Source organism: Canis lupus, chromosome 24 (assembly GCF_003254725.2).
Source record: "Canis lupus dingo isolate Sandy chromosome 24, ASM325472v2, whole genome shotgun sequence".
NCBI lineage: Eukaryota > Metazoa > Chordata > Mammalia > Carnivora > Canidae > Canis > Canis lupus.
The window spans coordinates 23,676,838-23,698,144 of record NC_064266.1 but is presented as its reverse complement, the minus strand read 5'-3'; the positions used below and the strand labels follow the sequence as shown (position 1 = coordinate 23,698,144).

Here is a 21,307-nt window from a genome sequence, read left to right as displayed (position 1 = left end):
GCTGGAAAATTTAGAAAAGTATTTTTGCCAGATGGAAGAATTCACTGTAGACAAAGGTTACTTTTGGTGAATGAAGGACAACTAAGGGGGATTTCAAGGTTTATACTGTGCAGTTTTAAATCTCTCCTCTATAACAAGAAACAAAAGACAAAAAGAAAAACCCAATAAAACATAAATACATGTGGTTTCTGGGGGACAAAATCCCAAAGTGCTACTGGATGGATGATGTAGTGGCCTACAGCCACTAGTAGCAGGCACATTCTGGGACCCAGCTCTCACACACCCACACCAGAGTCTGAGGGAAGGAAGGCAGACGTTCACCCAGGATGAGCTCACTCAGGTAAAGTGGCCCAGTGGGGAATTCTGAGAAGAAAGTGCAGAAAAACAACAGAGCTTTTGGAGTCAGAAACTGTGTCACAGTTGTGAAGCCTCGGGCAAGTCATTCTCTAGACTTCAATCTCATCTTTAATATGGCTTTAACCCTGCCTGCAGGGTACTGTGAGGATGCTATAAGCCAAGGTATATAACACACCTAGTGTATTCTAGGTACTCAACAACTATCACTCCTTTCGAATCCCCAGCAGTGTAGCAGAAAAAAATCTTTCAAAACATTGATGGGAGTGGAAAACGATAAGAGGGGTGGCGAGGGATGAGGGCCCAGAAACCAGGATACCAATTATAAACTGGACTCAACTCAGCAAGTGTGGCCACAGGTGCAATAGGCAGCAGGCCTCCCTGAACCATAAATACCATATGCCATGGTGGCTGGAGGCAGCACTGGGGCTCAGCCTTTAGACCATGTGATTACACAAGAAAAGAAGGAGGCAGAGAGGCCTTTTCAACCTAGTGTTTAAAGACACACAGCAGAGTAAGCATTTTAGTTATTTTTAGTTAAAGAAAAACAGACTTTTCCAAGGGTAACAAAGTGAACTGAAGGTCAGATGGAAGGAAGCAGGGTGTGTGGGCTGTTCAAAGCTCTTGCTCCAAAATCTGGAGGCGAGGAAAGAAGGTCCTCCCAAGAATTCAAGGGTGACTGGCCAGCAGAGGGATGACTTTGATGACTTTGGGCACTGGATCAGTCTAAGTAGGCTCTAAGGTGATTTCCACCTGCTAGTTGGTTGACATAATTAATATTATCACTCTTAGGGGCTATTACATTAAGGAATGACGCAGGAAGCCAAGAGAGTGGCTTATTCAGTTGGATTCTGAATCACAATCAGGAAATAGTCTTTATCTGCAAAAGAGAAAAATGAAAAAATGAATCACTAAATCATTAAATCACCGAACCATAAAAGGAGAGGGAAACAATAAAAAGCATCAATGCTTCCAACTGTTGGGAAAACAGAAGATGAACCTGCGAGCTTCCCATGGGGGCTTCTGCAGTGTGGCTGCTGGGAAAGCCGAGCCCCTCCCACCCGCAGCAATGCCCTGCAGGGGATCCTCTTTTCTAATCTTCATGGTACCACATGGTGCCAACAGGAAGGTAGGCATATCATCCCTATTTTCTGGGTAGGAAAACTGAGGTTCAGAGAATTAATTAGTTAATTAATTAATTATATTTTAATTTTTTAAAACCCCAGAACATGTGTGCATATCTGAGTCTGATTCTTTTTTTTTTTTTTTTTAAGGATTTAATTTATTTATTCATGAGAGACATGGAGAGAGAGGCAGACACATGCAGAAGGAGAAGCAGGCTCCATGCAGAAAGCCCAATGTGGGACTTGATCCCAGGACCCCGGGATCCCAACCTGAACCAAAGGCAGACACTCAACCACTGAGCCACCCAGGCGTCCCCAGGCACCCCTAATTAAGTTTTTTATTTTAATTCTAGTATAGTTAAAATTATTTACATTTTTAACAAGTTCCCAGGTAATGCTGATGCTGCAGGTTCTGGGACAACCACGAGATTAAGGTTGCTCTTCATTTTATTTTAGAAATTAGAGAAGCAAGGCATTTCAATTTTGTCCACTTAAACCACAAACATTTATCAAAGCTTCCATATGCCTAGCCCTGGGACAACCACTTCTCACATGGTACCTCAGGAAATCTGTTTTTGAGACAGATACTAGTTTTCTACTTTGAGTCTCAGAGTTAAATGACTTGCCCAAATCAAGGCAAAAACACTAGCTACCAGGGTTTGACCCAGAGGCTCTGAATGCCTCTGGTCTGCCCTCTGCTGAAGAGGGGAGAAATGGCAGGACCTTGGCCTTATCTGCTTTGTGTGTGCGGATTCAAACCTAAGTTTGCTTCTTCCCATGACAACAGGCTGTTGCAGATAGGAAGAAACAGATTTCATAAGACTAACAGTTCCATGGCTAAAGCAATCTAAGTTAAAATCACTTACAAATAAAAATAGAGATAACTGACAAGCCACCAAAAGAAACAGACACAAATAGCAATACTAGTGTCTTTTCTTCCAAATACCAAGCTCTAAATTCAATAATATCATTCCAAGTACTTTGTAGGAAGCACAGTGTTAAAGCTTGCTATGCTGCACTACCCAGGCTTTATATTAGTGAGGTTAATAACTGAAAAGCAAGTCTGTCTTAAAATGTCTTTTCACATGGGCTATTCTGGGCCAGGAGAGGGTGAAATTTGGTTCACATATGGAGGGCCAAACTGTCTGAAACTACTTGTTGCTATTTGTGGTCCAAGAAGCAGCTTCTCAGTTTGATCAACTAGAAAGATCAGATGGGAATAAAGAGACGGTGGACTTCCTTCCTGGTCAGGTTGTTCCTTCCTTCGAGGTTGTTCCCATGGTGTGGAGTGCTAATTACGGTTCTCGAAGGACCAACCTCAAACATGCAGCAACTAGGCCTATTCTATGCTGGGGGCTGTCCCTGTGGGGCTTATGCTCTGTGAAAGTCCGAAGGTAATCTCGTCCTAATGCTTCAGAAGCTCTGATAAGTAGCTCCTGCCCACAAGAGTTCTGGCATCAAAATCCTACGTATATACATAAATATATATTTCTTTTCCCCCATATCAAAGTGGGTGTATCAAGGTGTCAAATCATTGATTTTCATCCTAAATACCTTGTTCCACAGACATTCCTGACTCCCATCCCCACTGCTCACCCCACTTCTTACTCCCACAGTGGGGTGTCAGCAATGGAGGGAGATTTAGGGAATCATTCATATATTTACTCATTGAATATCTGTTAAATGCTTACTATGTTCCTACAAATATCTGTTCTCTTGGAACTATTTAAGTGGGGAGACAGACTTAAAAATGCAGATGAGCAGGCTGGTTGGCTAAATGAAAAGGCAAGATGGAGCGTTGCCAGCAACAGGATGGCATGTGTGAGTTCCCAGAGAGAAAAGCTGAAGTCTCTTGAAGCTCTGAAAGGTAGCAGGGTGGCCAGAGAAGTAGTAAGGGTATTCAGAAGAAACACTTGCTGTGTTTAAGGCAACCTCAAAAAGTCACACAACTCTCAGTATAACAGAATGTATGTGTGTGGCGCTGTGAGAGTGCAGGTGTGAGACAGAGTGAGTGAGTGAGTAAAAGTGACAGAGTGTGCATGCCTTCCCTCCAGGCCTTGTGTGTCACTCAGGAAGAGTCCAGCTACTCCATCCTCACTTTCACTAACAGAGCTGAGGCCCTTCTGGGCCTATGAACCCTAAGGAGAACCTCTAACTTGGGAGTTGCCAATCCTAGACTCAAGTACCAACCACACCCATTAACTGTGAATGCCTATGGGTCCTCAAGGGCAGGCTGGAGATGCCTTTGCTGTTGAGCTGAGAATGGACGGTTAGGAACTTCCAGATGACTCTGCCATTCCAGAGGAGACATTCTTGGAAGCTTTAAGTCAAGAGAAACTATCCTTGGAGAATCTAATTTGAAAACCACATCATTTGTCCTTGCTTCACAATGTGTGCCCTCCTATGGGCACAAAGTCTGCTCTGATATGCAAGGTCAACAGAGAGACCATTCCTGGCCTAACTTTTAGGGAAGTAGAGATTTGTGTAGCTATTCAGCATGAAGTCTTAGGAGGGATGTGAGTTCAAATATTTCCAAATCTTTCTACCCCACTCAGAGCCAACTCACTCAATCAGATGGGGTGTCTCAGGAGATCAGAGCAGTATAGTACCATACCTGACAATTTACAGATGTGGAAATAGTGGTTCAGAGGTATTCTGTGACCTAAGGTCACACTCAAAAGAGGTAAAGCTATGAAAACAGATTTTGTCTGCTGCAATCTGATTTTCCTCACAGAACCAGAGGCATTATAATGGGTTGGTAAGTAATGCATCAAATAGTGATTAAACTGATAAATAGCGTACTGCATGTTTTTGGAATAAATGCTTCTGAGCTTATCTTATGTTTTTCTCTGTGATCAACCTGCTGTGTCCCCACCCCTCTAGGAAGTATCCCTGTGACTAGGTCAATGGTTCTCTCCTTTGTATCCTTCCAAACAGCCAGAATAGGCTGGAGGAGGCCTAAAAAAATAACCAATACTGTTCTGCTACTGGGGTGGTTGACTCATCAAATTACCCTAGAATTCTGTAGTCAGCTTCCTCATCATCTGTGTTGCCAAGTCAGGGACATTTAGCATCCCCAACCTCCTTATTACCCAGGCCCCAATCACAATCATACTACCTCTTGCCTTAAAAACTATCACATAGTTAAGCTTGGTATTTGATGCCTCTTCAAAATTAGACCAAATGTCTCACCTCTCATTCCTTCCTACACATATTCTGATGGCCTAGACAAGCTGCACTGCAGCCTACCTCCATCATCACGGGCACATTTAACTATGTGGCACAGCCAAAAAAGAGAGAGGGAGGGAGAGAAGTAATAATATAAAAATAGTCCTGACAATCTGTCCACCACTCCAGTCTGTAAATGTGAGTAAGGTGATGCAGGCCAGGACAAGTGGCCCTGATGTTCCCTCCTATGGCCCCAGTCCTTATGGGCTCCACCCAGGAGCATTTCATCATCCTTCAAATGATCCTAAAGACAGGTATAGTTTGTACTACACAGCTCTCACATGCAGGCCAAGCACTGCATGAGAAACAAAAGCAGCAATCTGTTCCAAAGCTGAAGGAAAGGATAGCCATACTGGGCCTAGAAAGACAGGACTATACTTTAGAAGTGGGCAGTGTAACATTTTTTCAAAGATAAAATGACCACACAGTATTTTTGTCTTGTGCTTTGGTTTCAAATCACTGAATGCTTTTTCCTTCAAACATAGCTTTCCCACCCCTCCAACTTGCTTAAACTCTTTCTTGTGCCTTTTAGATTCAGCTCAAATGTCCCCTCTTCTGGTAAGATCTACTCACATCTTCCTCTATGTTCCATGAGACCATGATTCCCCTCTGTGGCCTGGACTTTAGTACAGGGTCTGGCCTAGAATCACACTGAAAAAGTGTTTGTTGGGGATGCCAGCCAGAGACTGGCCAGGCAGTGAGGCAGTCAACTGTGTACTTTCAATGCCTTAGGATTTTTAATGGCACCTGTGGGGACATCAATGTGTCAAGCCTCCCAATAAGCTACCCAGAATATGCTGTGACAGTCAGCTCCCAGGTGGGAATGTGGAACACCTCTTACCTGGTGCAACCATAATTTCATTTTTCTTGGAGCGAATTCGAAGGAAGGTGAGGTCATTCTGGGGGTCAATTTCACGCACGGTGCTCCGGGCCTTCAAGATGAAGTTGTGCATGAGGTTAGCATACTGTGTGGTAGTGGGATTGTCCATGGTGCTCTTGATGGGAATGCCTGAGGGGAGAGCAGAGACTGAGTAGGAAGTTGGAACTCCTTTCTGCCCAGCTCTCCACTCCACACCCTTAATTCAAGAGTACAGGACTAGCAGTTAACAATCAATACCACTATTTACTGAGGGCTTGATACACACAGTACTGAGCACTTTAAGTATGGTAGCACCAGTCCCTAGAATTACTCTGGAGTGGTGTCACCATCTTCACTCGCCAATGAGGCACAGAAGCTTTGAGCCATCACACAGCAGATAAGCATGGGGCCAGGATTCAAATGCAGGCCTGTTGGCTCTACTGCTGGGCTCCTTCCATAGTGGCATACTGCTGCTATGAGTGGCTGCTAGCAATAAAGGAGAGACTATCACTTAGGATACTTAGAACCTGAACAAAGAGAACAACTCTTGTAAATTTGTAAATACTGAAAAGTAGGAAGAAGAAAAAAAAAAGTCAGTCTCTGACAAGACATTACCATTACTAGTGTATTGTTCCAGTTTCCACCAAGGGAGGCTTAGGGCCCAGCTCTAAACATACTGTCTATATACATGATTGTGCCCCTCAAATTAAAGCCTGTTTCTCTGTCTGCATATAAAATTGTAAACAGTACCACTATTGCTTTCAAAGAGCCCAGAAGTGGTCAATCCATAGAGTTAATCATTCCTCTATTGTTGGTACCTATGCTGGATTTTTTACTTAATTACTACGCAGTGAACACCACTGTGTGCCAAGCCTTTTCTGTTTTGAGGACTGTTTCCTTGCAATGATGTATTAAATAGACCTCCCTTACTATAGCCATCAATGGCTATCATCATGGAGGTGAAAAATAGGGCTAAGCTTGAGCCACCTCAGGACACAACTGATTCATCAGGTGTCCATGAATCACCATGACATATCAGCAGAAGGTTCCACTGAGGAAACTGGTAGGCACTTGTGACAAATGTGGCACAAGTGGCTCCTCACACAGAAGTGGCTAGATTTAGGGGCCCATGCCCCTGCTGGTCTGGCCCACAAGTGACCAGCTTAACGACTGGCCAAAGGCAATTTACCCTGAGGCCTACTCACAGGTGTCAAGAAACTGGCCCAACCTTGTCTTCTTAGGGCATAGGAACATGAGAGTGTGCAGAAGAAGACACAATGGCAAGAGAAGCTGAGTCAGAGAGGCTGTTTTGAGCCAAGTCAAGTCATAAGGACAGATTGTAGTGATGACTAGGTCACTAGGACAATGTGCCCACCAGGATCCCAGGAAGCCTCACTCTGTAGCAGAACATTCCTAAGGATGGCAGTATGAGCAGCTGGGGGTAATGACTGAGTAGGAACTCTGAAATCTGGTGATCTGGACTTAGACCCTGGCTCTGCCCCTTCATGGCTGTATGTAGTCTTAGACAAGTGATTTAATTTCTCTAAGTCAATTTCTTCATCTGTAAAATAATGCTTGTGCTATGAGGATTAAATATGGCTAAATCATTTAAGAATGTTTGGTAAGGAGAGTACAAATGTAATGTTGGCTTGTTATCAATGTCATTACAAAATAAATCCCATCCCCCAGATAACTTGAGGGGCCAGTCTCAAGGCCTTGTAAAGTCTGGATGATCAGAACTCTTAGGCTTTTCTTATATACCACAAGGCCACCTTCTCTCAGGTCCCTCTGCCTGGAACTTGCCTTCCTTCCCCATCTTCTCATGATTCCCACTGATCCCTCATATGTCCATTTTCTGGAGGATCTACCCACCCCTAGATGTGGTCAATGCCCCCATACTACTGTTCCACACAATTTTCCTTCAGAGAAGTTTCCTCTGGAGTTTGATATCACACCATTATGGAAGTGATCATTAGAACTATAGCTCCCAGGGCCAGGACCAGGTCTGATTTGCTCACGTTTGGTATGTATGTATGTATGTATGTATGTATTCTAGACACACAGAGAGAGAGAGAGAGAGAGAGAGAGAGAGGCAGACACACAAGCAGGCTCCATGCAGGGAGCCCGACGCAGGACTCGATCCCGGGACTCCAGGATTGCGCCCTGGGCCAAGGGCAGGCACTAAACCGCTGAGCCACCCAGGGATCCCCTACTAACCATTGTCGTTAAAGAGACTCCACTAAGCATTTATTGCAGATGGTAAATGAGTGCTCTCAAGGCCTCCCTGAGCAGGTCAAATACTGTCATGAGTTTCATCACATTTCTACTAAGTGAGAGGTGTATAAAGGAAACATGAAACTAACCAGTTGTTACCTTACTTTATAAACAAAAAAACCCCCACAGAGGTGGTGAAGAGCTGGGACAGGGACTAAAACTGGGGAGAATTTCAAATAAAGACAAGAGATCAAGTCCAGATTCACAGGATGTCAGAGCCAGGGACACCATAAAGATAGCCAAATGATCACCTACTCCAAACTTCTGCCTTCACAAATGGGACCGTGTGGCCTGCAAAAGTAGCTGGTCACGAGGGAGCAGAATTTCTAACTTGGGGCTCAGATTTATCAAGACCAAGGTTGTATAGCGAGGTCCTCCCAGCAAACCCAGCTTTGTCAATCAACAATAAAAATTGTTAAAAATAAATATTGTTAACAATATTTAACAAAGTAGTCCTCGCCTTATCTGTGGTTTCACTTTCCGTGGTTTCAGTCACCACATCAGCTCAGGTCTGGAAGCAGATGATCCTTCTGGGTCAGGTCAATAGTAGCCTAACACTGTCTCACAACGCCTGTGCCATTCACCTGACTTCACTTCATCATGTAGGCAATTTTATCATCTCACGTCATTACATGAAGAAGGGTGAACACCATATAATAAGGTATTTTGAGAGAGAACACATTCACATAACTTTTATTATTCTTATTATTTTTAATCTTAAGATTTTATTTATGTATTCATGAGAGACACAGGCAGAGGGAGAAGCAGGCTCCATGCAGGGAGCCCGACATGGGACTCAATCCCAGGACTCCAGGATCATGCCCTGAGCCGAAGGCAGGCACTAAACCGCTGAGCCACCCAGGGATCCCCTATTATTATTATTTTTTAAGATTTATTTATTTATTCATGACAGAGAGAGAGAGAGAGAGAGAGAGAGAGGGAGAGAGGGAGAGAGGGGCAGAGACACAGGCAGAGGGAGAAGCAGGCTCCATGCAGGAAGCCCAACGTGGGACTCGATCCCAGGTCTCCAGGATCAGACCCTGGGCCGAAGGCAGCACTAAACTGCTGGGCCACCAGGGCTGCCCTAACTTTTACTATAGTACACTGTCATAATTGTTTTATTATTAGTTATTGTTAATCTCTTGTTGTGCCTTATTTATAAATTTAACTTTATAAGTACATATAGGAAAAACCATAGTATACATAGGGTTGGGTACTGTCCTTGTTTTAGGCATTCACTGGAGTTTTGGAATGTATTCCCCCATGGATAAAGGGGGACTACTGTATTTATTAAGCACCTACTATGTGTCAGCACTGTTCTAGGTGCTGGGGATATAGTAGTGAACACCAGAGATAAATCTCTGCCTTCACAAAGCTTACGCATTGGGAGTCTTTTATGTTGCCCCGTGTGAGTAGCTGAAGTGGTCAGGAAATGCATCCTGCAGGAAAAGGCAACTGAGTTGAATCATGGAGGTAGGAAAGCCCTGGAGAGGATAATAGGAATCCCTAATTAATCATCCTTCACGGAAGCTTCCAGAGAGCTTAAAGTCCCTATAAAACAGTGAGTTCTGACCCATCCACAGCTGGGTCAGTGACCTTGGGAGGTTACCTCATTTCTCTCAGCTCTGGGTTTCTCATCTGAAAAATGGGCAATACCCCTGGCCTTGCAGGGTCATGGTGTGAAATGTAAATGAGACAATGAAGTGGAAACTCTGTAAATGGGACAAAAATTAAAAATAAATAAATACATGCAATAATTGAGCATTTATATATGGCAGTTTACTGTATGTTAGGTACTGTTCTGAAAGCTTTCCTTAGGGGCACCTGGCTCAGTCAGTTAAGCATCTGCCTTTGGGTCAGGTCAGGATCCCAGGGTCCTGGGATTGAGCCCCATGTAGGGCTCTCTGCTCAGCAGGGAGCCTACTTCTCCCTCTCCTCCCAACTTGTGCTCTCTGTCACTATCTCTGTCTCTTTCAAATAAATAAATAGAATCTTAAAAAAACAAAAACTAAAAAAATAAATAAAAGCTTCCCTTAAAGGAAAGTAGTAAAATTATCCAAATTTTGCAGATGAGGAAACTGGAACAGAGAGGTTAAGTGACTAGCCTAAGACCACACAGCTGACAAATTAAGTAGAGCCAGGATTCAAACCTAGGCAGTTTGGTTCTGCATTCTATATTCCTAGCCACTGGGTAATACTGCCACATTAAGTATATGAAAAAGAAGTGCTCACTAGTATCCAAAAGGTAAGCAATTGGTGCTATATTTTCCCAATGAAAAAGCTCAAGTTTGGGGGCAGTTTCAAGGCAAAAATGAAGGCTGTGGTTTGCAAATGCTAATGGAGGCCTATTCCCTCCCCAATTGGGGTCAAAATGCCCAGTCCTAGAAAACAGTCTTTCTGGGTGATAGACAAATAGTCTTTCAGATCTTAGAGTAAGAAGCACCCAACAGAGACTACCTGTATCAACCATTCCACTCATGGCAGCTGAGGTCAGCTGAGCCATAGCAACCTGAGCTGGGACCTGTTCCTGCCTCCACAGTGTCCTGAGGGCCCCCAACCTCCTGCCTGTTTTGACCACATAGTGTAATGAGAGTTTGACAAAGCTGGGGAGCATTCACTGCCTAGTTCTCGACTAGCCAGCATATGTTTCTGTAGACAACTTGGAAAACCACATTTTTTAAAAAAGATTTTTATTTATTTATTCACGAGAGATAGAGAGAGAGAGGAGCCCGACGTGGGACTCGATCCCGGGTCTCCAGGATCAGGTCCTGGGCCGAAGGCAGCGCTAAATTGCTGAGCCACCTGGGCTGCCCGGAAAACCACATTTTAACTAAGGGTGCCACTTCTACTTTTTCACCCCCAGTGACTTTCATTTTGCTCTATTTAAGCAGGCATTATTGAGAATTCTGCCATTCTAGAGACAAGGCCTAGAACAACAACACATACAGAGCTCTCGGAGAGTCTTGAGCAAATCAGAGCTGACTAAATGCACTGCACTAGAAAATGAGGGAGCCCAGCTGGGTGACTCTGCCCATGGCCGGGGCCACAGACCAAGCAGCTACTCTGTTCCTTCACAGTATAGTGTGGGAGGGAGAGCACAAGTGCATTCAGACAGACTTGGGATGAAATCTTGGCTGTAATGCCAGGCAATCAATTAAAATTCTAGGCTCTGTTTTTTCCTACTGCAAAATGGAGACAACAAGGCTGCTTCATGGAATGGGAATAAATGAAACAATGTTTGTAAAGGATGGCCTGTGTTCTGGCACAGAACAGGTACGTGATAAATCTTAGTCCTTTTCTTTACCATGTCTATTGCAGTTTGGGAAAATTAGTATCTGTACTCTTCTAGCTGTTGAAATAATGCTATAGAAGAGTAAGCAGAGGCACCTGGGTGGCTCAGTTGATTAAGTGTCCAACTCTTGATTTTAGCTGTGGTTATGATCTCATGGTTGTGAGATCAAGCCCTGAGTCGGGCTCCATACTGATTGTGGAGCCTGCTTGGGATTCTCTTTCCCTCTACCCTAACCCCACCATCCCCTAAAAGGAGGGAAAAGTTATAGGCATAAAGAAGTTGACCAGAGTATTATCTAGCGAAAAAAGTAGAAATAGGGGCACCTGGCTGGCTTAGTGGGTAGATCGTGCAACTCCTGATCTCAGAGTCATGAGTTAAGAGCCCCACACCAGGGGTAGAGTTTACTTAAAAAAAAAAAAAAAAAAAAAGGTAGAAACCATATAAATGGTGGATGGCTGATAAACATTGTACTAGCAATTAAAAAATTTGCTTATGGGGATGTTTGGGTGGCTCAGTAGTTGAGTGTCTGCCTTCAGCTCAGGGTGTGATCCTGGGATCCGGGGATCAAGTCCTGCATCAGGCTCCCCATAGGGAGCCTGCTTCTCCTTCTATGTCTCTGCCTCTCTCTCTCTCTCTCTCTCATGAATAAACAAATAAAATCTTTAAAAAAGCCCAAAACAACCTCATGAGTAAACATATGCAAAAGAATAACAATTATAGTAATTATGACCAAAAGAAGATGTACCTGGGCAAGCACTAAAAAAAAGCACAGCATAGTAAAAAAGTATGATCTGTCAGGCAATGGGACTGAATGAATTTTTCCTTTTTAAACTTTGTAATTCCAATAATAATAGTGCTAGGACACTGGAAGTGTTTTAAAAAGGGTAAAAATTACATCCTGTACATGAAGAGGCTTAGTAAACAATAAGTGTCATGCTATGTTTGGGCTGTTTTCTCAGGGCCTGCCTGTGTATAGGTCATGGTCAAAGGGAGGGTGTACCTTCTGTGTTCACCACGATGATGCCCTGTACTCCCTTCTGGCTCTGAAGTCGCTTCAGTGTCTCCTCCACCTCTGCCTGCCAGAGAGAACAAGATCCAGGTTAGGAGAGGCCAGGAGGACTGGACTAACTCCCTCATACTCCTGACAGATTAATCACACATCTGTCTTTCAAAACCAAACAACACCCAGGCACCTGGCACCTCCTTAAGGCTCCCCAGGCCTGTTTGGAGTGGTCCCTGGGCCATCCCTAGCACTTAAACCATTTGCTCACAAACCCCAGCATGGGGTGGGGCTACTCCTGGCCCTTTGTGCACTAGGCACGATTACCTTTCCCTGCTTAGCTATTTGGGAGCAGAATATAAATACCATTCTTATGAGTATATATATATCCATGACTCAACTCACATATTTGGTACACTTGGGGGACCGGACACTGATGATATGAAAAAAAACAAACAGTGATGTCTAATAGGAAGGAGACTAAGTTGTCATTTGTGACCCAAACAGCACAACTGAAAATACTCCAAAGGAAGAAAACTGACTCCATGAGGATAATAAACTCAGTGACTCAGTAAGGTAGCACCCAAGTCAGTGTAACATATGGCATATAGCCACAGGAAATATGCCTGGGGAAGGGGCTCATTAATCCAGATTCTCCAGATACTAGTACATGGCATTTGGGTCCTCAATCTATCATGCCAGGTCTTCTATATTATTATCATCCCCATCTCTTTTACCCTTCCTTCAATTCTCCATCTCCTTGCTCATACCTCCCTACCTCCACATCTTTTTTACCCTAACAAGGAAATCCAACAAATTCTTTTAGGTCATCAAAGATATTACCTCTTCCATAATGCTCTTACTGATTTGCAACTCTGGAGAACTCTGCCCACTTCTGAGTCCCCAAACTCTTCACTGTACTTCTTTAGGAATGCGTTAGGTACTGGTTTACTTAGAGTTTCTACAATGCTCTGCAGAATAGGAATTCAATAAATAGCTGCTTAACTGAACTAGGCCTAACTCTGTGGATAGAAACTGGCCTTAAAGTGTGCTAGCTCTTAGAAGGCCCCTTCCAAACCAGTCCAGAATCCAACTAGGAGAAGCTACTCAAAGGCTGAGTCAGATTATGTTGAAAACAGACACCATTTGCCTAAAAAAAGTGGTTCCCTACCCCCAAGCACTAATGAGTTGGCCTGGAGGGGAGGAGCTTCTAAACAGTGATGGAAAGAGCACAATGAATTATTGTTTTTCTAGTAGGCACAAAGCTGACAATCCAGTCACTACCACCCACTTCCCAATGATATAAGAATACTCAAATGCCACAGAGAAGAGCAAACAAGTTCCTTCTACAAAACGGCAAATAGCCTGATGCCTCATAAATCTGGAGCCTGAGTAAAAGGACTGGGCTAGCTCTGTGGACATGAACACAATATAGTGGGTCATGCATGTATGAGGTCATAATTTACTCAAGACTTTCACTGAGCTCCTATTTAGTGCTATTCTGGAGAGGAGGGGTAAAGTGAAATGGTGGTCAATATTACACAGTATTCAATCTGACCCGGTAACTTTCCTGAAACTCATCACAAGGAAATAACTTAAAAGAATACAGCAAGATGTTAGCCACTGTGACATTTGCAGTAACAAAAACCTGAAAGAGCTAAAAATGCCTAATAATTAGGAAAAAAAATAAATTATAGAATGTCCATTCATACAATGGTGATGGGCATGGTGATCAGAATATTTATATCACCACAAAAGGTTTATGACATAACATTAAGTGAAATCAGCTAAATGCAAAAATAAAATGCTTGATGACGGTAATCACATGAAAACAGGCAAGGCAGGACTCTGAAAAAAAATAAAAGCCAGATCAAGAGCAGGGAATTATAGATAAGGTTTTATTTTCTTTTTTTCCCTCAAAGCAATCTTTTCTATTATATTGTTTCCATTTAAAAACTTTTTAAAGATTTTATTTATTTATTTGAGAGAGAGCAAGTGAAAGAGAGAGAGAGCTAGCAGGGGGAGGGGGAAAGGGAGAAGCAGGCTCCCCGATGAGCAGGGAGCTCACTGTGGGGCTCAATCCCAGGACCCTGAGACCATGACCCAAGCCAAAGGCAGATGCCTAACTGACTGAGCCATCCAGGCGCCCCTAAAAACATTTTTGATGGTGTCAGTTGGTTAAGTGTCCGACTCTTGGTTTTGGGTCAGGTCTCAAGGTCATGGGATTGAGTCCCGCATCAGGCTCTGCACTCAGTGCAGAGTCTGCTTGAGATCCTCTCCCTCTCCTCCCACTTGTGCCCTCTCTCTAAAATAAATAATCTTAAAACAAAACAACAATCCCAAAACATTTTTTTAACCCTTCTCTATGTATGTAAGAAAGAGATCTCTAATATGGGGACCACAGGGTTCTGAAAATGCTCAACACTGACAGCTCAATGTGCAATCAACCTAGGGAAAGTAAGAAAGCTAAAAATCAAAGGAGTCAGAATAGAGTCTGAAATATTCTCTGGAGGTTGGAAAGTGGGGCTGAAATGAAAAAGATGAATACTTCACAACTGCTATTATTTCAGCACCACTGCAGGGTACCTTCTACGTGCCAGACATTGTTTTAGGCCTGGGGATGCTATAGCAAAGAAAATCTAACAAAAACCTCTACCTTCATGAAGCTGACATAGGGGGAGGGGAAGACATCAAAAACAATAACAACACAAGTAAAATATAAATGTCAGATATAGTAGGGAAGGGGGATCTGAAATGCAGGGGCTGATGGCAATTTTAAATAAGTTGGTCAGAGAAGTTCTCACTAAGGTGATAGGTAAGTAGAAATCTGAAGAAAATGAGGGAGCTAATGTGGATTTCTAAGAAAAGTGTTCCAGACAGAATGAAGAGACAAGTATAAGCTCCCTGAAGTAGCATGTTTCAGGGCTCAAAGGAGCCAGTGTGGTTGAAGTGCAGTGAGCCAGATGAGAAAGGTAGCCAGGGTCAGATTAGATTTAGCGGGTTTGCTAGACCACAGCAATGACTTTGGGTTTTTTTTTTTTAATTTTTTTATTTATTATTTATGATAGTCACACACGGAGAGAGAGAGAGAGAGGCAGAGACACAGGCAGAGGGAGAAGCAGGCTCCATGCACCGGGAGCCCAACGTGGGATTCGATCCCGGGTCTCCAGGATCGCGCCCTGGGCCAAAGGCAGGGGCCAAACCGCTGCACCACCCAGGAATCCCTATGACTTTGGTTTTTAATGGGGATCATATAGGGACCCACTAGCAGGTTTTGAGGTGAGGAGTGACAAGATCTGATGTTTTAAAATAATAGCTCTGATTGCTGTGTGAAAAGACTGTAAGGGGTGCAAACATAGCCTGCCTGAGCCTGGGCGCTGACACGCTGCTTCCTCTGAAGGAAACAATCTTCTTGCCTTCACTTACTGCTTGATGTAACTAACTCTCAACTCTTTGGATTCAGCTCATGGGCCTTCTGTGGGAGACCTTCTCCCCTCTTCTGGGTACCCCTGGCATTTCTGCCTTCAGAGCACTTACCACAATGGGACTGTAACTCTTTATTCCTCTAGACCCAAAGCACCCCAGGAATAGGGACCTCTTATTGTCCCACTACTTGGCACAGTATAGACTCAACAAACACTTAAGGAACAAATAAGAAGCATTTCTACAACTATGTTTCACAAAAACCAACCTTTTCAAGTATAGGAGGGGGGACATGGCCTAATAGTACCCAGGGTAAACAAGAGCTAGGGTCTAGGTGATCCTAAGTTTAATGAGAATCCACCACCAAGATCTGGCTGCTTAAAAAGTAAACACACACCAGGCGCCTAGGTGGCTCAGTGGGTTAAGCCTTTGGCTCAGGTCATGATTCTAGAGTTCTGGGATTGAGTCCTGCATGGGACTCCCTGCTCAGGAGGAGCCTGTTTCTCCCTATCCCTCTCTGCCCCTCCCCGTGCTCATGCTTTCTCTCTCACTCTCAAATAAATAAATAAAATCTTAAAAAAAAAAAAAAAAGTAAACACACACCAAGAAAACTGAGGACATACAATTAACTATATATTAACCTGTTCCGTACCTGCTAAAGGTCAGATGTTGGGATGAATGTTTTCAGACACCTCTCTCATCTGAACCTTCCATAGTTAGTAGGATCTCCATTTTACAATGAGGAAACGGAGATCCAGAAAGAAGATTTGGAAGCCCAAAGACACACAGCAGGTCAAGAAAAAAGCTGAATATACCAATGACCACAAATGATGAGGTCCCTGCCTGCAGGGAACTTACATTCTGGTGAAGAGACATTCAAAAGACAAGAAACCAAAATTCCTGTAGGATACAGGGACAGGGTTGGGGGAGCAGGGGGAATATACTTTGGCTAGTGTGGTCTGGAACACCTGAGGATGCAATCTTTAAGAAAACTGAAAGATGAGAAAGAAAAGCACTCTAGGCAAGCACTGAAAGCAAAGGCAGTGAAGTGGGAACAAGCTGGGCATGTTCAAGGAAGAGAGAGGGCTAGTATTGCCAATGTTTTTTGATTCTTTGCTAATTTGATCGGCAAAAATCATATAACAGAAAGTCAACTTTTCTGTAATTTTTAAGAATTATCAGTGAACATGTTTATCTCTCTCATTATTGAGTCTTTTGCTTTTTCTACATATCTATTGATTTTCAAAAACTTTTCTATGTTAGAAAATATAAGACTTTTGTCTAACAAATACATGGTTTAAAAAATATTTTTCTGTAAGACAAGAGAATAGTCTTTTCCAATCTGACCTCTACCAGTAGGATGGGGCTAGGCCTGGCTGAATTGGGATGATGAGGTCTAGAGGGATCTCCAGAGACAGCAAGGCAACAGCTACCTGTTGGATTCAGGACTAACTGCTTAAAACAAACCTCAAGTTCAGCCCTAAAAGAGCTAAGAAGAAAAACTAATATTGTCAAAAAGTCACAGGCAGCAACAGGGACATTTACAGATAGGAAAGGACAGTCCTAGGCAGGCATCCAAGTCATGTCAGCTCTAGATCAAAGTTGGTTGTTCCTGCAGAGCTAGCCAACTGGTACCAGAAATATCTGAGTGGATATGCAATCCCCAGGGTTGGCTCACACCTCTAACTTCCTGTCCTGCTACTAGAGAACCCAGCTAGTATCCTCTGCATTTTGGGTCATAAGTATTACTAACATGAGTGTCTGCATCAGGCAAGAAACAAGCCTTCTGAGTTCTTTAGTTCCCAGATGTGTGTTGTTGACAGACATAAAAACAAGTAGCAGTAAAACTCCAGGATTATTGACTGGTTCAGCATAAAAGGAGTAACCATCAGAAGCAAATGATTCACAAAGAAACTGCGACCCACCTGACTGCTAAGCATAAACATTTTAATTTGTATAAAACAAAAATGAATCAAAAGGATAGAAAAACATCTGCATCTAATGTAAGAAAAGAGTAATTCCAAAACATCACACAAAATGATCAAGAAAAATAAAGTCTAAAAGTTGGTAAAATAGAAAATACACTTAAGAGAAATTACAAATAGAAACATGTTCACCATTTCCTGAAAAAACAGGAGACATTTAATTTCATTCCTAAAAAATGAAAAATTATAGTAATAATGAGGTATCTTTTTAAATCTGGCAGTTATGGCAAAACTGATACAACGGCAATTCAACCTTTTGGGAAAGCTATAGGACAATGTTACTGCAAGATCCTATGTGTTGGTCCCTTGTCCTCAGAAGTTCTTTTCCTGAGAATTTCTCCTAATGGGATAATCTAGTAAATTTTTTAAAAAAGAAAAATAAACTGTACACATACGGAAGCACTCATCACAGCATTATCTCTACTTTTTTTTTACATTAAAAAAATTTATTTATTCATGAGATACACCCACACAGAGACAGTGACATAGGCAGAGGGAGAAGCAGGCTCCCCGCAGAGAGCCCGGTGTGGGACTCAATCCTGGAACTGGGGGATCATGCCCTGAACCGAAGGCAGATTCTCAACTGCTGAGCCACCCAGGCGCCCCTAACATTATCTCTACTAATGAAGAACTAAAAGCCAGAGATTTGGGTGCAACCCAAATGTACACCAGGGGGAATGGTTTCTCAAATTATGGTATAACTATTTCATTATTATGTAGTCCTAAACTAATTGATCACAAAGATGACATAGCAACAAGGTTAAATGTCTTTGGACATTAAGACCAACAAAAAGGAACTACAATGTACATCTTGAAAAATAGGCACATATGAACCAAGAGGAAGGAGAACACACAAAGATGAAAATAGTTATGTGGTGAAGAAAAAGCAGATAAAATTATGGATGATTTTTATATCACTATTCTGAAGGACAATTTGGCAGTTTCTACCAAATTAAAAAATAATGCATGCCAGACAGAAGTAAGACTTCTAGGAATCTGTCCTATATCCTACATAAACGCTAGCATGAGCACACACATACACAGAAAGACAACAGTTACTGCAGGGGTGCCTGGGTGGCTCACTCAGTCAAGCAACCAACTCTTGATTTCGGCTAAGGTCGTGATCTCACGGTTCTGGAATCCAACCCATGGTCCAGCTCTGGGCTGTTGGGAGTCAGCTTGAGAATTCTCTGTCCCTCCCCCCACTTATATTCTCTTTCTCTCAAATAAATAAATCTTTAAAAAAAAGGCAACAGTTACTGCAGCATTGCCTAGAGTGAAAAACTGCAAATCACCTAACTGTATTTACCACAATGGAATATTAAATAGCCCTTAAAAAGAGTGAAGATTTGTATATACTACCATGGTAAAACGTTTGGTATTTTTAAGTGAACAGAGTAAGCTTCAAGAGATCAATCTCTCTATATATAGCCTAAAATACACTTAGTATGTAAAAACATATATGTTCCAGTTTCATGTAATAAATAGCTTAGATGTAAATCTGCTTATGTACTAATCAAATCTAGGGGGAAACATACCCAAGTGCCAACAGTCGGTTACCAGAGGGGAGTGACTTGGGGACTACATGCACTTTCTACATTATATACTTTGATACTGCTTGAAGAAGTTAAAATGGACATCTAAATATGCTTTGCTTTTATGAGTATAAACACACAGTATCCGGGTACAGGTTGCAGTAAGTTACCATTTATGTCTGAAAAAGAGGGAGCATATACATGCCTGTATTTGCATGTAAATGTGTAAGAAACTAACTTTCAACTCTGGAGACTGAGGCTGGGGATCAGGGCTGGGTGGGAGACTTATTTTTCAGTTAGATCCTTTCAGATTATTAGGTTTTTTTTTTTTTTTTTTGGCTGTGTGCAGGTATTATCTGCTAAAAATTGATTTTTTTTTTTACAGTTTAAAAAGTGATGTGAAAGATGAAGTCACATACGTTTGAAGCATTATTACATGTTTTTAGTGATGTGAACACATTCTTTGTAGTGTAGTAATAAATGAAAAAAAGCAGAGTCCACAACTGTACATTCAGTAGGGGCTAAACTATTTTAAGCAAAAACGGAGACAGGCTAGAATTTGTCTAATTAGAAGTGCTTGCCTCTAGGTCATGGCACTGTTCCTTTTTCCTTTTCTATTTTTCTTGTGGGCGTTACGTTTTTAAGTAAGAGCTTTGATTTCACATTTCAGGAGTCTCTTCAAGCTTTTTGCAAGTCGGGAGGATGAAAACCACGAGGAAACAAACTGAGAAGGGCATAAAGAGCCAACAGTTCCTGCCAGCAGGGCTTTGGCATGGTCAAGGGCGGACCCCGCCGGTTTCTGATTCATGCACCAAGTTCCAGACGCTCGAAAGAACCACAGGGACAGAAAGGCGTCAGTAAAGCTTCTAGGGTGCAAATCACCCTCCGCCATTTCCTGAGGCAAAGGATTTAGTTCCACTCGGTTTTCGATTCCAAGTATATCAAATGGGGATAATGGTCGTATCTACCTCACAGCGCTCCTATGAGGAGGGCCAAGATACAAAAAGCAGTGCCGGATACAAATTAAGCTTCCAGAAACCTTATCATTATTGTTATCACGCAACAAGGCTCGGGACGCTGGGATGCAGGGGCCTATGGGCCAGCTTCCCCATCTTGGTCAGACTCTCGCCGAGGCCCGAGCTCTGGCTTCCGGTCTGGGGTCAGTGGGATACGGTGGCCCCGCCTCGGTCCCCTCGGTCCCTCAGTCCGGGTCTGCAGGCCCGCGCTGCCCGAGTTCCACCCTCCAGTTAGCTTGGGCCCTGCCCCGCCCAGCCCCCCAGATTCCTGGCCTGTCACTCTTGAGACGCCCCCGGAGGATGGAAGACCAGGCGCAGGTGGTACTCGGCCACCTTCCGGCCGCAGCATAAAGCTCCAGGCAGACACTCACCATTTCCAACCGATCCCGTAGCTCCGCGACGCCGGCGCTCAGTCCAGGCCTGGGACCTTTCCGCGCCTGCGCACAGCACCTGTCTAAACGGACAGCTCTGGTAGCCTATCAGGAGCCAGTAATGGGACCGGGCAGGCAGGCGGGGCTTAGCTTCCCTAGGGCTCGTAGGGAATTTGCCTGGCGCTGTACGAAAGTGAAAAGCGGAAGAGCGCTTCAGGTATGGAAAATTCCCAACTCCTGGCGGAAAGATGCTGGTTAGCGGTGTCAGAAGAGGATTTCGACTCTCAGCCGAGGTCTGAGCTGGCTCTGGGAGCTCTGGGTGGACGGCGGTGAGCGAGTATGAAGGCAAGGAGGGAGGTTTTGCTGAGACCCCCTTTGCGCCCTGATGAAGGCAAAGTAAGGAGCCGTGTCAAAATGCGCCAAAGGCGCGGTAAAGTTGGGGACGGGGACTGGAGTGCGTCTCTGGGATCTCCAGAGCGATCCCCCTTGGGAATATTCCAGGCAGGTTCTCGGAGTGGTTAGGGCTAGCCTGGGAGTACTCAGGTTTGGGACTCCGAGTTCAGCTCCACCCCTGGGTTACCCTGGAGAAACCACTTTACATCTCTGTGCTCCCTCATTTTCTCACCTTTAAAAGAGTGGAGCTTTCTTCGCAAAGTCCTACGTTGTCCTATTTTCTGTTCTTTAGCCTTTGTTAGAAAACAAAATTCGATGGAATAAATTTGAAGATTTAATTGGCTTTATTACACAAGTCATGAATCGGGCAGCATCCTTTCTAAGAGAGGGAAGCTCTGCTGAGCTATACAAAGACTTTTAATCACAGAGGGCATAAGAAAAAGAAAGCAATTT

At 43.4% G+C, this 21,307-nt stretch overlaps 1 protein-coding gene across 2 annotated transcripts; it reads right to left on the bottom strand.

Annotated features, from left to right (window-relative positions):
• Positions 1–869: 869 nt before the first annotated feature.
• DYNLRB1 (dynein light chain roadblock-type 1) lies at positions 870–20,596 on the bottom strand. Of its 2 annotated transcripts, none has more exons than XM_025469784.2 (4): positions 20,462–20,596; positions 12,132–12,207; positions 5,548–5,715; positions 870–1,234 (listed from the first exon to the last, which is right to left on the bottom strand). In XM_025469784.2, exons 1-4 carry the CDS (start codon positions 20,462–20,464, stop codon positions 1,191–1,193), a joined length of 291 nt encoding a protein of 96 aa, XP_025325569.1. In that variant the 5' UTR covers positions 20,465–20,596; the 3' UTR covers positions 870–1,190. The 2 variants fall into 2 exon arrangements, with proteins under 2 accessions (XP_025325569.1, XP_048956499.1); XM_049100542.1 differs by lacking the exon at positions 20,462–20,596 and adding an exon at positions 12,975–12,998.
• Positions 20,597–21,307: the final 711 nt, after the last annotated feature.